General features: G+C 22.2%; 1 protein-coding gene across 1 annotated transcript in view; it reads right to left on the bottom strand.

The window, feature by feature from the left end:
* Positions 1 to 15,108, bottom strand: part of LOC117178095 (equilibrative nucleoside transporter 1) — a 52,252-nt gene that overhangs the window by 17,142 nt on the left and 20,002 nt on the right. Inside the window, exons 3-7 of the mRNA XM_033369335.1 lie at positions 8,299 to 8,380; positions 8,023 to 8,198; positions 7,844 to 7,938; positions 6,474 to 6,524; positions 4,933 to 5,165 (exon numbers count right to left, since the gene is read on the bottom strand). Coding sequence (XP_033225226.1) covers positions 4,933 to 5,165; positions 6,474 to 6,524; positions 7,844 to 7,938; positions 8,023 to 8,198; positions 8,299 to 8,380 — 637 coding nt within the window. The remainder of the gene's footprint in view (positions 1 to 4,932; positions 5,166 to 6,473; positions 6,525 to 7,843; positions 7,939 to 8,022; positions 8,199 to 8,298; positions 8,381 to 15,108) is intronic.

Here is a 15,108-nt window from a genome sequence, read left to right on the forward strand (position 1 = left end):
AAACTAATTTTCCATCAAACAGTTCGATTTTCAACCAAAAAGATCATTTTTTAAACAAGAAGATTCTTTTTCTGTCGAAAAAGACGAATTTTCAATAAAATAGTTAGATTTTCATCCAAAAAGATTAATTTTTTCACAGGAAGATTAATTTCCTGTCAAAAAAGACGAATTTTCAACAGAACAGTTACATTTTCAACCAAAGAGAACAATTTTTAACTAAAATGATGAATCTTGAATAAAAAAAGTGAATTTTTAACAACAAAGATGAATTTCTCATAAAGTATTTCCAATTTTAACCTAAATGCTTTTATTTTAAAATAAAAAGAGTGAAATTGTCAATAAAATACTTTTTTCGCCAAGAAATAGAGATTTCTACAAAAAAGTTACTTTTCATCAAAGATCATTATTTTTTCTGTCAGAAAAGACGAATTTAAAAAAAAATAGATAAATCTTCAACCAAATTTTTTAATTCTCAAGCAAAAAGATTAATTTTATACCAAAAGCCACGAATTTTCAATACAAAAACTGGAACTTTCATCAAAATAGTTATATTTTCAGAGTTGAATTTTCAACTAAAAGAATAAATTTTTAACAAACAAAAAAATTAAGTTCCAACGAAAATAGTGAATTTTCTATCAAATCAAAAATGAAATTTTAACAAAGCACTTCAACTTATAACCAAAAGATTTTAATTTCAAATAGAGAGTAGTTGAATTAATAAAAAACGAATTTTCAACAAAATAATTAAATCCTCAATTAAAGCAGATTATTTTCAATCAAAATGATAAATTTAAAAAATATGAAGATTAATTTTTTTTATATACGAATTTTCAAGAGAATAGTTACATTTTCAACCAAAGAGAACACTTTTTAACTGTTAGATTCTCAACCAAAAAGATAAACTTTCTGCCAAAAAGGAAGCGAATTTTCAATAAAATAGTTTCATTTTCAACCAAAATGATAAATTTAAAAAAAAATGAAGATTTTTTTTCTTCAAAAAAGTACGAATTTTCAAGAGAATAGTTACATTTTTAACCAAAGAGAACAATTTTTTACTAAAATGATGAATTTTGAATAACAAAAGTGAATTTTTAACAACAAAACTTAATTTCTAATGAAGTAATTCCAATTTTAACCAAAATGTTTTTATTTTAAAATAAAAAGAGTGAAATTGTCAACGAAATACTTAAATTTTCACCAAAAAATTAAGATTTCAAGAAAAAAGTTACTTTTCATAAAAGAAAATTATTTTTTTCTGCCCGAAAAGACTAATTTTCAACAAAATTGATAAATCTTCAACCAAATTTTTGAATTTTCAAACAAGAAGATTAATTTTATATCAAAAACGACGAATTTTTGATAAAATAGATCTTTAACAAAAAAGATAAATTTTTTAAACAAGAAAATTAATTTTCTGTCAAAAAAGACGAATTTTCAATAGAATAGTTACATTTTCAACCAAAGAGAACAATTTTTAACTGAAATGATGAATCTTGAATAAAAAAACTGAATTTTTAACAACAAAGATAAATTTCTCATGAAGTATTTCCAATTTTAACCAAAATGTTATTATTTTAAAATAAAAACAGTGAAATGGTTAACAGAATATTTAAATTTTCAAAAAAAAATTGAGATTTCCACAAAAAAGTCAAAGAAAATTATTTTTGCTGCCAGAAAAGACGAATTTTCAAGAAAATCGATAAATCTGCAACCAATTTTTTGAATTTTCAAGCAACAAGATTAATTTTATAAAAAAAACGACGAATTTTCAATTTAAAAAACCGGAACTTTCAGCAAAATAGTTATATTTTCAATCAGAGTTGAATTTTCAACTGAAATAATGAATTTTTAACAAACAAAAAAATCAATTTCAAACGAAAATAGTGAATTTTCTACCAAATAAAAAATGAATTTTTAACAAAGAACTTTAACTTATAACCAAAAGATTTTAATTTCAAATAAAGAGCAGTTGAATTCATAAAAAAAAACGAATTTTCAACAAAATAATTTAATCCTCAATTAAAGCAGATTATTTTTACCCAAAAAGATGAATTTTTAACCAAGAAGATTAATTTTATGGTAAAAAAAGCGAATTTTCAATAAAATAAGTTACATTTTGATCGAAAGAGAACAATTTTTAACTAAAATGATGAATCTTCAACCAAAATAGTAAATTTTTAACAAGAAAAAATATATTTCAAATGAAGTATTTCCAAGTTTTAACAAAAATTTATTTATTTTATATAAAAAACTGTGGAATTTTTAACACAAAAGTGGAGATTTCAATCAAAAATATACTTTTAAACAATGATAATTAATTTTTCTGTCAGAAAAGACGAAAATTTCAACAAAATACATAAATTTCTAACAAAATAGTTGAATTTTCAACCAGGAAGATTAATTTTATACAAAAGAAACTAATTTTTAATAAAATACATGAATTTTCGACAAAATAGCTATATTTTGAACCAAAGAGTTGGATTTTCAACGAAAATCATGAATTTTTAAAAACAAAAAATTAATTTCAAACAAAAATAATTAATTGTCAACCAAAAAATGAGTTTTCAACAAAGAAATTAAATTTCAAAACCAAAGAGTTGAATTTTTAACAAAAAAATACATACATTTATACATACTTACATACAAAATTTTCAACAAAATGCATACATTTTTAAACAAATAGTTGAATTTTCAACCAGGAAGATTAATTTGTTTACCAAAAAATACGAATTTTTAATCAAATAAATGAACTTCCAAAAAAATAGTTACATTTTAAACCAAAAGGATAAATTTTTCAAACAAAAAGATTAATTTTCTGCAAAAAAAAAAAAATTTGAACGAAATACATAAATTTCCAACAAAATAATTACATTTTAAAGCAAAGAGAAAAATTTTTAACTACAAATAATGAATTTCTAATAAAGTAATTCAAATTTTAACCAAAAATTCTATTTTTAGTCAAAAACAGTAGAATCTTCGACAACAAATTTTAATTTTCATCAAAAAATCTGTGATTTCAATAAAAAGTTACTTATCAACAAGGAAGATTAATTTTATAACAAAAAACAGAATTTTCAATAAAATGCATGAACTTCCAACAAATTAGTTATATTTTGAATAAAAAATAAGAATTTTAAACGAAAGTATTTCATTTTTAACCAAAAAATATGAATTCTCAATAAAGAAGTTACATTTTCAACCAAAGGGATGATTTTTTAACAACAAAATAATTAATTTCCAAATAAGCAGTTCAAATTTTAACCAACAAATTTTTATTTTAAATAAAAAACAGTTCAAAATTCACGTAATCTGTTTAAAAAATTCGTCTATTTTGGTAGAAATTTAATCTTCCTGGTTGAAAATTATACCATTTCGTTGAAAAATTACTTTGATTTTATTGAAAATAGGTTTTTAATTTCAAAATTCTATTTTTTGTTGCAAATGTATCTGTTTTAGGGGAAAATCGATTCTTTTTTTTTATTGCGCATTTATTTTACTAATTAAAAATTTTAAAACTAAAAAAAATTTCAGTTAAAGATTGAACGTTTTAGTTGAAAATTCAGATTAACTGTTCCATTTGTTGAAAAAAATTCTGTTTTGTAGAAATTTCAACTATTCTATTTTGTGTGTTTGACAAAAAAAAATATATTTCGTTCAATACTAGTTTTTAGTTAAAAATTAATTTTTTAGCTGAAGCTGCTACAATTCTTTTTTTGCCTAAAAATTTATATTTTTAGTTGAAAAATAATTTGGCTGAAAAGTCGTTTTTTTTTTGTTAACATTTTTTTTCTAACTGCAAATTAAACTCTTCTAATTTTGGTTTGTAAATTTATCTTTTTTTAGTTAGGAATTTATAGATTTTATTGAAAAAATGATTTTTTATGAAGAAAACAAATATTTCGTTGAAAAACCAGGTTTTTTTTTGGGTGAACATTTATTTTTTTAACATTTTAATTATTCTAATTTTGATTGAAAACTGATCTTTTTTAGATGAAAAATCATGTAATTTCTTAAAAAGGTGTCTTTTTTTGGTAGAAAATTAATCTTTTGGGTTGAAAATTCAACCACTTGGTTAAAAATTCATATTTTTGGTTGAAAATTTATCACTGTAACTACAAATTAATTTCTTTGCTAAAAATTTGTTTCTTTATACTTGAAAATTAATTTTTTTTAGTTGAAGCTGTAACACTGTTCAATTTTTGCTTAAAAATTTATATTATTAATAGAAAATTAATTCATTTTGCTGAAAATTCGTTTTTTTTGTTGTTTAAAGTTTACTTTTTTTAACTGCAAATAAAAATATTCTATTTTTGTTTGTCAATTTATCATTTTTATTTGAGAATTTATACATTTTATTGAACCTGTATCTTTTTTGTTAAAAAATTCATCTTCTGGGTGTAAAATTGAGTCATTTTGTAGAGAATTAATTTGTTTGTATGAAAAAAAATATTTTGTTGATAATTCTGTTTTTTACCAGTTAGAAAATTAATTTTTTTGGTTGAAAATTCAGTTAAAAATTCATTTCTTCGGTTCAAAATTAATCTTTTTGATTTAAAAATTCACTAAAAAGTGTTTAAAATCTATTTAGAAACCATTTTTTTTCGTTAATATTATTATTCTTTTAGGGTTTTAGTTAGTTTTATACCTAGAAGAATTTAGAAATTGGAATGCGAATAATTTCTTTTCTATTACTTTGACTTATTTAAATATTTAAATAAAGTGCCCTTTCCAATCTGAAGCGATACATTTTCCCGCGAAATTTTAATAACTTAATTATTATTAATAAAAATAGAAAATACGATTTTTCAAATCCGAATTCAAAATTAAATTAATTAATTTAATTGAATTCTGAAAGCAAATAAAGGTGCATTAAAAATAGAAAATTGTTGCATGGAAATGAAAAATAATAAATAAAAATATTGAAATTCTTACTGTTTTTTGCAAGAAGATATAGGAAACTAATGAGAAGAAGAGTATGGCATCTCCGATAACAAAATATAGCAGAGCTGAAACTACAGGACTAGCACCCAACCATAAACAGAAAATATCAGCTAATGCAGCTAAAATTCCTCCCAGGGCTTGACCCCCGGACATTGCTGTTATATATCTGGGTGGAAAACGGCCAGAAATTCCCAAAAGACCTCCTCCAAATATGGCACTTATCACTGAAAATTAGTTGTAATTTTTTTTTTTATTTTTACAGGGTGGCCGTTTTAGTCAAATAAAAAAATTTCCGGTCATTTTCCGATTTTTTCCCGGTTCGCAAACATTTTTCACGGTCAACGAAATTTAAAAAATCGAAATCAATTCTCTACATTCAAAAATCAATCAATACATTTAAAACAAATTAAATGGTATCATTTTAAGTAATTTCAAGCTGGAAAAATTAACAACTTAATATTAAAAATAATAAAAATTGAATGTTAAATTATTTTCGTTTTAAATAGTTTGAAAATCTTTAAAATGCTTCAAAATTTTATTTCAAAATCTTGAAATATCTTGAAATAAATATTAAAATCTTCCACATTAATTATTTATACTTTGGTAAATGTTTCTACATCTTTTTGAATATTCTCTTTAAAATTAATTTTTCAAAATAAAAAATCATTTTTTATTTTCCTAGGAATTTTTTTTTATTCTTCTGAAGCCTTTCGAAATTCTTAAAGAACTTAAAAATTTTTATTTGAAATAGAACAATTTAAACTGTAACGTTCACAGTTTAATTTTAAATATTTAATTTATCATTACTGATTTTAAATGAACAGTCAGATATTTCTAAATAGTAAGTAATTGTTCTTTTTCTCAATTAAAAAATTTCAAAATTAAATGATTTAAAAATGAAATATTTTAGACTAAAATAATATTTTTTATTTAATAAAAGCCTTTAATTATAAATATATTATTTTGAAGTTATTTTAAAATTTATTTAAATTAATTTTCAATTTAAACAGTTTAATTTTTACCGTTAAAATCTGCAAATTCTTAAAATTTCTTAAAATTTAAAACCTTCAAGTACAGTTCAATTACAAAAATCATTAATTTATATTCGCAGTTGATCAACTAAAAAATTTTTCTTTTTTATTCAAAATCTTCGATTTCAAACGCTTCTAATTTTTAATCGTTAATTCTTTAAAACTGCATTTTAAAAGCCTTGAAATTAAAATGTAAGGCTTAAAATAAAACTTTTAAATAGAAAATTTTAAAAGTGAAAGATTTTTGAATTACGCATTCTAAACTGAAAATCACAATTGAAAAGGAAAACAATTTAACTAATTTTTTTTAAACCGTTGAAATTAAAGTTAGACAGATTTTTTTCTAAAAATGTGTCAAATTCCCGATCAAAAAATTAATTCACTCTCATTTCCCGGGTTTCCCCGGTCTCATAAAATTCACGGTTTCACGGAAAAACGGCCATCCAGTTTTTATTATCTTCGGAAGATGGGATAAAGAAATTGAAATTTTAAAATACTCACTGTTCATCAAGGCCACACTAGAGAGTGTTATGATTAAAAATAGGCTCTGCCCTATAAAAAAAAGATTAGGTTAAAAATATTTTTTTATATTATTTAAAAACATGTAATTAACATATTTTAAAAATGGGTAAATGAAAATTCAAAATAATCAAAATTATTGTAATAGCAATTCTTGGAAATAAAAAAAAACAAGAATCCAACGTTCAAATTTGGGAAAATAGTATTAAATTTCTCCACTTTTTTCAGTCAAAAAAGAGAAAAATTGAAAAGAAGATTGCCTTCTTTTTTCTTATTTTTTTAAATTTGGTTTTAAGAATTTTGAATACCAAGAATTCCGAATTTTAAATATTTCGATTAAAATTTAAAAAAAAAACAATAACAAAAGAGGAAAGTTGAAAAGATCTTGTTTTTTCTTTTAATTTTCAAAAATTTGGACCAGACAATCCTAAATCTCTCTAATCCAATAAAGAAATAATAATAAAAAAAAGGAAAGTTTAAAAAAATGTTTCAAGAAGGCTGCCTTCTTCTTATTTTATTTATTTTTTTTCATTTTAATGGAGATATTTAAAAGCATGTTATCAAATTTTATCCTTTGATTCTTCTTTTTTTAATTCACAAGAATTTCCAAAATTTCGATAACAAACTCTTATATATTTCCAATTAAATTAAGAAACCCAAAATAAAAAAGAGGAAAGTTAAAAAGAATATTTAAAGAAATTTTCCTAATTTTTCTTTTATATTTTATTCTTCTTATTATTTTTTTAATTCTCGAATTAAATTAGAATTTTTATCGTCGGAATATTTTTATTTTTTTATTTTCAAGAATTCCCATAAATTTGGAGAAGACAATCTTAAAAATCTCTAATAAAATAAAAAAATAAAATAAAAAAGAGGAAAGTTTAAAAGAAGGTTGAGAGAAGGATGCCGTATTTTTTTCAACTTGAATGGAGACTTGTTTTTTTTCTTTCCTCTTTCTTTTTTATTTTGAATTTCTTTTAAAATTTAAATACAAACATTTAAGAGCATACTGCCCTAATTTAATGGGCGAATTCCTTCTTTTTTTGTTTAATTTCCAAGATTTGGTCAAGACGCTTTTGAATGTTCCCAATGAAAAAAAAGTAAATAAAAGAAGAGTAAAGTTGAAAAGGAGGTTGAAAACTTACCTTCTTTTTATTTCCTATTTTTTAAATTAATTTTATTTTTTATTTTTCAAGGATTTCGTAGTTGAACGTGGGTTTTTTTATCAATAAAAATTACGTTAAACGAAGATTATAGTAATTAATCATGAAAAATTTGACTAATAAACTCTCGATGAAAAACAAACAAAACAAAAATTATTATTAGTGTCATATGAAAACAATTCAACGTACAATGGTCGGTGTCGGCTTTGACAAAAGCAGTCGTCACAAGGAAGATTATTAAAACCACTCCTTGTGATCCTATCATTCTTAACTCTAAAGATATTCTGAAAATTCAAATAAAGAAAATTTAAAAATAAAACAAGTCATTATTCCGTGAGTGCAAGATTTTATAACTTCAGATTACTCACTTGTCGCTTATGAACGCATTTATTATTAAAAAAAGAGTATTTGGAATAGCACCGCATACTGACAGATAAGACATAAAACTTGCTTGCAAATCAGTTTTATTCCCTAGTTGGTCCGCAAGGGTATAATTGTGATTGCCACTGTCATTCCGAATTTCTCGAAATTTGTACATCCAGTACTGAAAAGACATTTTTAAAAATAATAGTTTATTTATTTTTAATTACAAATATTTTTTTCAGTTCAAAATATTTCTAATTTTTCAGATTCGTTTAATTTACCTCGTCGGCTGTCATGAAAAAGCACCACGGAATCAAAGTCGTCACTCCGAGCAGATAAAATACTAGATATGCGAACTGAAACCTAGGATGGTAAAAATATTAAATTATTTTTTAGAGCAGATAATTTTTATTTGAAAAAGTAAAAACTAGAATTTCCGTTCTTTTTCTGAAATTTTCAACTTTTTTCCAACTTTTCACTTTTTAATTATGAACAAATAATAAATAAAAACTAGAAAAAAAATATATTTTTTTAAATTTTCTATATGAATCATATAAAATGTAATTTTTTCTTTAAGTAGTGACTCTGAGAGAATAGTAATAAAAAATAATCAATTATTTGAACAAGGATGCTTCTTAACTTGCATTATTTATTATTTTACTAATTAAAAAATGGGTGAAAAGTTAAAATTTTCAGAAGAAATCGCAACTATTGAAAATTTGTGAAAAAGCGCCACTTTCTAGAATTATTCAAATTGAATATTATTAAAAACAATAAATTATTTGAACAAATAATTTTGTTAACTTCAATTAATTATTTAACTCATTCAGTTGAAAACTAGACAAAAAGTGAATAATTTGTGAAAAAACTGCGATTTTCTATCATTATTCTAAGAAAAAATTATAAAAAATAAGAAAATTTGAAACAATTATGTTAGTTAACATTTTTTAAAAACCATAAAGAAATTATAATTAGAGCCAAAACTCGCAAAACCCATTTTTCACTTCTGGGGAATAATTTAATTTTCCAATTAAAAAATTAATAATCAACACAAAAAAAAGGAATTTCTATAAAAGTAACTTAATTTTCAATCAAAAACAATTGAAATTTCAAATAAATAGTTGAATTTTCTACCAAAATAGTCGCATTCTCATTAAAATTGTTCAATTTTCAAACCAAAAGATGAATTTTGTACAAAATAGGTCAATTTCCAACCTTGAAATATCCATTTTTTATTTTAAAAATGTTAATTTCCAACCAAATAGTTACAATTTTAGTTTTAAACAATACATAATTTTTAACCAAAAAAAACTCATATAAAAAATAGTTCACTTTTAAATAAAATGGTGAACTTTATTATTTTTTTATTCAAATTTTTTTACAATTAAAAAAAATAAGGCACGCTCTCGAAAAAAGTCCCTGGCTTAAAAAAAAGGAGCGCTACCATTTCCAAGTTTTTCCAAGTATTAAAGACGAATTTTTGAAAAAAAGTTGAATTTACAACCCAAAAATATGCATTTACTGCTCAAATAATTGAATTTTCGACTAAAAAATATAATTTTTCAACTAAATAAGTGCATTTTCAGCTAAAAAGATCAATTTTCTAGAAAAAATGGGATGGCTACATTTTTAATAAAAAAATTCATTTTCAAACAAAACAAAACAAAACGAATTTGCAACCAAATTTGTTCAAGTTTTAACCAAAGAAATTAACTTTTAATTAAAATGTTTCATCTTTAAACAATGAAACAATTTTTTAACCAAATAGTGGAATCTTTAACCCAGAAGATGAATTTTCTACCAAAAAATGAAAAATTTTCAACTGCAAAAGATAAATTTCAAAAAAAAAGAATAGTATAATTTCAAGTTAGAGAAATAATTTTTTAACCAACTAAAATATATTTTCAACGAAAGTTGTACAAAAATTATATATCTACTCTGAAATCTAATGATTTCAAAAACTTAAATATACCTATTTTTGACAAAAAAAACACTGACATAACAAAAAAATATACTTTGAAATTTAATTATTTTGGTTTCAAATAATAAATTTTCGATGAGAGGCTTTGACATAACCTAAATTTTTAAAACTTTAAATCTTCTTTCAAAAGATTTTAAAGGATTGGAAATATTTTACGGTATTTTTAAAGATTCGAATAATTTTTCAAAAGAATTGAAAAGATTTGTAACATTTTAGGATATTTTAAAAGATTTTATTAAAAATACAAATTTCTAAAGAACAGAAATAATATACTCAGAAATTGTAAATATTATGAAAATTATAATGATGTTTCTTTCAAAATACCAGTTTCAATGTCAAACGACTTTTATGAACAAAAATAGTTGGATTTAAATCTAATCATTTTTGTTTAAAAGTACCAATTTCAGGAGAAAAATACGCCAACATAACCTAAAGTTGTTAGGAAATTATAAATATTCGTTGAAATCCAATAATTTTTTATTTGTTAAAAATACCAATGGACCGCCAAAAATACATATATAGCCTAAAATTCTTTAAAATTTTTAGTTTTGTTTAAAATCTAACGATTTTTTAAAAAAGAGAACCAATTTCCGGCGCAAAGCCATAAATGACATAACCTAAAATTGTTCCAATTCCCGGTAACAAACACTAACATAACCTAAAATTGCTTGAGAAAAGTAAGTATTCTTCGAAATACATGTAATTTTTCGATTCGAGGCGAAAAATTATTTTTAATACAATCTAAAAATTTCGAATAACTATTTATTTTTGAGGTTTTTTTTTGTTTTTGAAGTTATTAAATATAATTTTCCTAAGATTCTGGAAAAAATTCAAACAGATTAAAAAAAATTTCAGATATGTTAAATCAGAATTTCAATGAAAAAGTCAATGTTCAAACAAATAGTTGAATTTCCGAAAAAATAAGATTATTCTTCAATAAAATCGTTGAATTTTCAACTAAAAAATATTTTTCAGTAAAGAAAAAGAAATTTAGGCAAATTACAATTTGAAGGGAAAGATTATTTGAAATATAAATTAAAAATATTTAATAACTATTTTTTTAAGTTTCCTTGATTATTTGCTACAAATTTATTTAAATGTAATTTTTCCAGTTTTCTCTCAAAAATTCAAAAAGATTTAAGTTATCTTGTAATAGAATCTAAAAAATTTAGAAGATTTTTTATTATTTTACAGTATTTTACCAAAAAGGAAAACTTTAGTTTTTGAAAGATATTTACGACTTTGCAAAGCTTAGAAACAATTTAAAAATATTTTTAACATTTTTAATACCTTCAAAATATTTTTCAAAATGATTCGAATTATTCCTAAAATTTTTTTGAAATCTTCCGGATTCGTTTTGATAATTTTGGAAATCTTTCGAAAAGCTTTAAAAAGAAAAAAAAGAAAAGTCTGTAATTATTTCGAAACTACTGAAATTTTGAAAACCCCTTCAAAATTGTATTTCGAAATGTTTAAAAATCTAACTTTTATTTCAAGTTTCTTGAATTGGAAAATTTTATGGGATGTTTTAAGGTCGTTTTAAATATTCTAAATAAATCTACTAGTGTAGTGAAATAGTTTTTTGCCGATAACATGATGATTGAAAATTGAATATTTTTATTCGAAACTGCTTTCGCGTTTGCTTGAAAATCTTTAAATTTTAGTAAAAAATTAATTTTCTTTGGTAGAAAATTATTCTTCTTGTTTGAAAATTTATATTTTAAATTGAAAATTCAACTATAAGGTTAAAATGTTATCTTTTTGATATAATATTATTGTTATTGTTTGTGAATTCACTTCATTGTTTAAAAATTGAACTATTCTATATAGAATTAGATTGTTTTTTTTTTGTTCAAAACTGATTATTTAAATTTAAAATTTAACTGTTTCATTTTTAGTTAAAAATTTCTATTTTTCGATTGAAAATTCATGTCTTCCGTCACAAATTAAAACATTTGGTCGAAAATTAATTTTTTTTTTATCATAAAATGTAGCTATTACATTTTTGGTTAAATATTTTTTTTCTTAGTTTTGATATTTATTTTTAAAGACGAAAATTTAACAGTTTTGTTGAAATTTTATTATTGTTAAAGAGTCATCTTTTTTAGTAGGAAATCATTCTTGTCGTTCGAAAATTCATCTATTTTGGTTAAAAAAACATTTTTTTTAAACTAAAAATTTAGCTGTATCATTTTTGGTTGAAAATTTATTTTTTCTAGATAAAAATTTATTTCTTTTTTCGTTGAAGATTGAACTATTTTGTTGAAAATTTATTTATTTATTTGCTTGAAAAGTGACAGATTTAAAAAATTGCATATATGCTAAATCAAAATTACAATGAAAAAGTCAATCTTCAAACAAAAAGTTGAATTTTCAAAACAAAACAAAAATTATCTTCAATAAAATCGTTGAATTTTCAACTAAAAGATTGATCAGTAAAAAAAGAAAAATGTTGGTAAATTATAATTTGAAGGGAAAATGATTTGCAATACAAATTAAAAATGTCTAGTAACTATTTTTTATGTTTCCTTATTTATTAGCTATAAAATTATCTAATTATAATATTCCCAATTTTCTCTCCAAAAAGATTTTAGATATTTTGAAATAGTATCTTAAAATTTATAAGATTTTTTTGGTTATTTTACAGGATTTTACCAAAAAGAAAAATTTTGTTTTATGAATGATATTTGTGACTTTTTGAAGCTTAGAAGCAAGTAAAAAATACTTTTTATCTCTTTAAAATATCTTTCAATATTATTCGAATTATTCCTAAAATTGTCTTGAAGAAATCTTCCGGATTGGTTTTTTATCATTTTGGAAATCTTTCAAAAAGCTTAAAAAAGAAAAAAAAAGTTTTTTATTACCTGGAAACTTTTTGAAATTTTGAAACCCCCTTAAAATTGTATTTCAAAAGCAATAAAAAAATCCTCATTTTATCTAAGTTTTTAAAGTCTTTTCAAATTTTACATTATTTTCGAAATTTTTAAAAAACTGCCAAAAATATTTTTAAGTAATTCGAATTTTTTCTGAAACTTTGAAAAAATTCTTCAAATTAAAAAAATATCTGGAAAATTGTGTGATTTTTTGAAATCCTTCAAAAATTTTAAAAGTCCACTAAATTTGTGTTCTAAAATATTGTTAAATATTTTCTTAAAATTAATTTATTAAAATAAAAAATTAATTTAAATTTTCCCTGGAGTCATAAGAAAAATTCTAACATTTTATTTCAAAATCTCGAAAAATATACGTTTTCTTTAAAATGTCTTGAAATCTTTTCGAATTAAAAATAATTTTTTAATTATTTTGAACTTCTTAGACTCTGGAATATCTCTTGAAATCATTCAAAGTTTTCCTAATATTTTTTTAGATCTTGCAAAAATTAAAAAATTGCTTTGAAATTTTCAACTTATTTTTCGACATATTTTTAAATCTTCAAAGCCTAGAATAAATGTTTTAGAATAAAACCGAGAACGAAATCTGAATAATGTCTCCGAGTTTTTATTTTATTCGATAACAAAACAGTTTTTAAAATTACTTTTATGACTATAGAATTTTATTGCCAAATTTAAATAGATTAAAAATTAAAGATGATGGAATATACTTTAAAAACGGTCACACAAAATTTATTCTATTCATTTTATTTATATTAATATTTATTATTTCAAATTTTTATACTTTATATCTACAGACATTTTTTCATAGAAAAAATGTTTTCTCTTTCACAAGAAATTACTGATAGTATTATTTCAAACAACCTTAAATAAAAAAATTAATATGCCAGAAATTCCGGAAATAATTATCGAGGAATTTATAAATGTTATCATTTTAAATATTATAATGATTAAATAAAATTAAAATAACTAATAAATATTTTAAATAAATTTCATTTGAGAGAAAAGGAAACGGAATGCAATTACTTCTCTTTGAGTTTCTCCATTCTTGGTGGCTTTTATACCTAAAGAATTTAAACTTTGACTATTAAATTTTAAGTTTAAGCCCTACGGAAGACAAAGCACGACTGCAAGCTTCGAACATGTAGTTGGGGTTTAAAACACTGCGTGCGCGGAAGGATTGCGAGAAAGCTTTTTAACTTTTGTAGGGTGATTTTCTCCCCTTTCAACTCGAAGATAACAAAATTTGAATTTCCCTTCGGTCACGATTTTATCCGTGACGAATTGAGATCCCAATATATCATACTTTTAGGACAGTTATCCCAAAAATCCGATCTCTATAAAAACAGTTTTTCTTAGGATAAACTTTTAACCAAAAATAGAATAATGCAATTTTCAGATAAAAAATTAATTTTTAATAAAAACAAAACCGAAAATTTCAACAAAAAAGTTAACTTTTAAACTAAAAAGGTGAATCTTAAAAAAACTTCTTGGAGTCTCTTAAAATTCCCTGAAATCCCTTACAATCTTTTTAAATCCCTGACGTAAAATAAAACACTTTAAAACTAATTGAAATATCCTGAAATCTTGGAAATCCTTTGAAATTTTTAAACTCTAAATCTTTTGTAATCTCTAAAAACCTTTTGAAATCTCCTGCATCTTGAAATCGTTAATATCTTTTTAATTCTTTCAAAAATTTTAAAATCTTTGAAACCATCTGAGACCTCCACAAAATCCAATAAAACTCCTTGAAATCCTTTGAAATCCATGATACCCTTTTAACACCAGTTTAAATTTGTTTAAATCCCCTAAAATACAAAATAAAATCTTTTGAAATCCATTTCAAATTTTTAAATCATTAAAGTTTTTGGGGTTCGTATACATAAAATTGCATAAATCTGGTAAATTCCTTACAAATTCCGTAAATTATCTTGAAATTTTTAATATCTTAAAATATCTTCAACTTTTTGAAAACTTTAAAATCAGATAAAACTTCTTGAAATTTCTTTAAATAATCCAAATTCTCTGAAATCCCTTAAAATTCCTGAATTCAAGTTAAATACTTTAAAAAAACTCCTTGGAATTTCTTGCAAACTTGGAAATCTTGAAAAAAAAATTAGAAATCCCTTGAAATGTTTTGGAAATCCCTTAGAAAACTGTTTAATCCTTTAAAATTTTCTAGAATTTCGCGAAATTCTTTAAAATAATTTTAATATCTA

Source organism: Belonocnema kinseyi, chromosome 8 (assembly GCF_010883055.1).
Source record: "Belonocnema kinseyi isolate 2016_QV_RU_SX_M_011 chromosome 8, B_treatae_v1, whole genome shotgun sequence".
NCBI lineage: Eukaryota > Metazoa > Arthropoda > Insecta > Hymenoptera > Cynipidae > Belonocnema > Belonocnema kinseyi.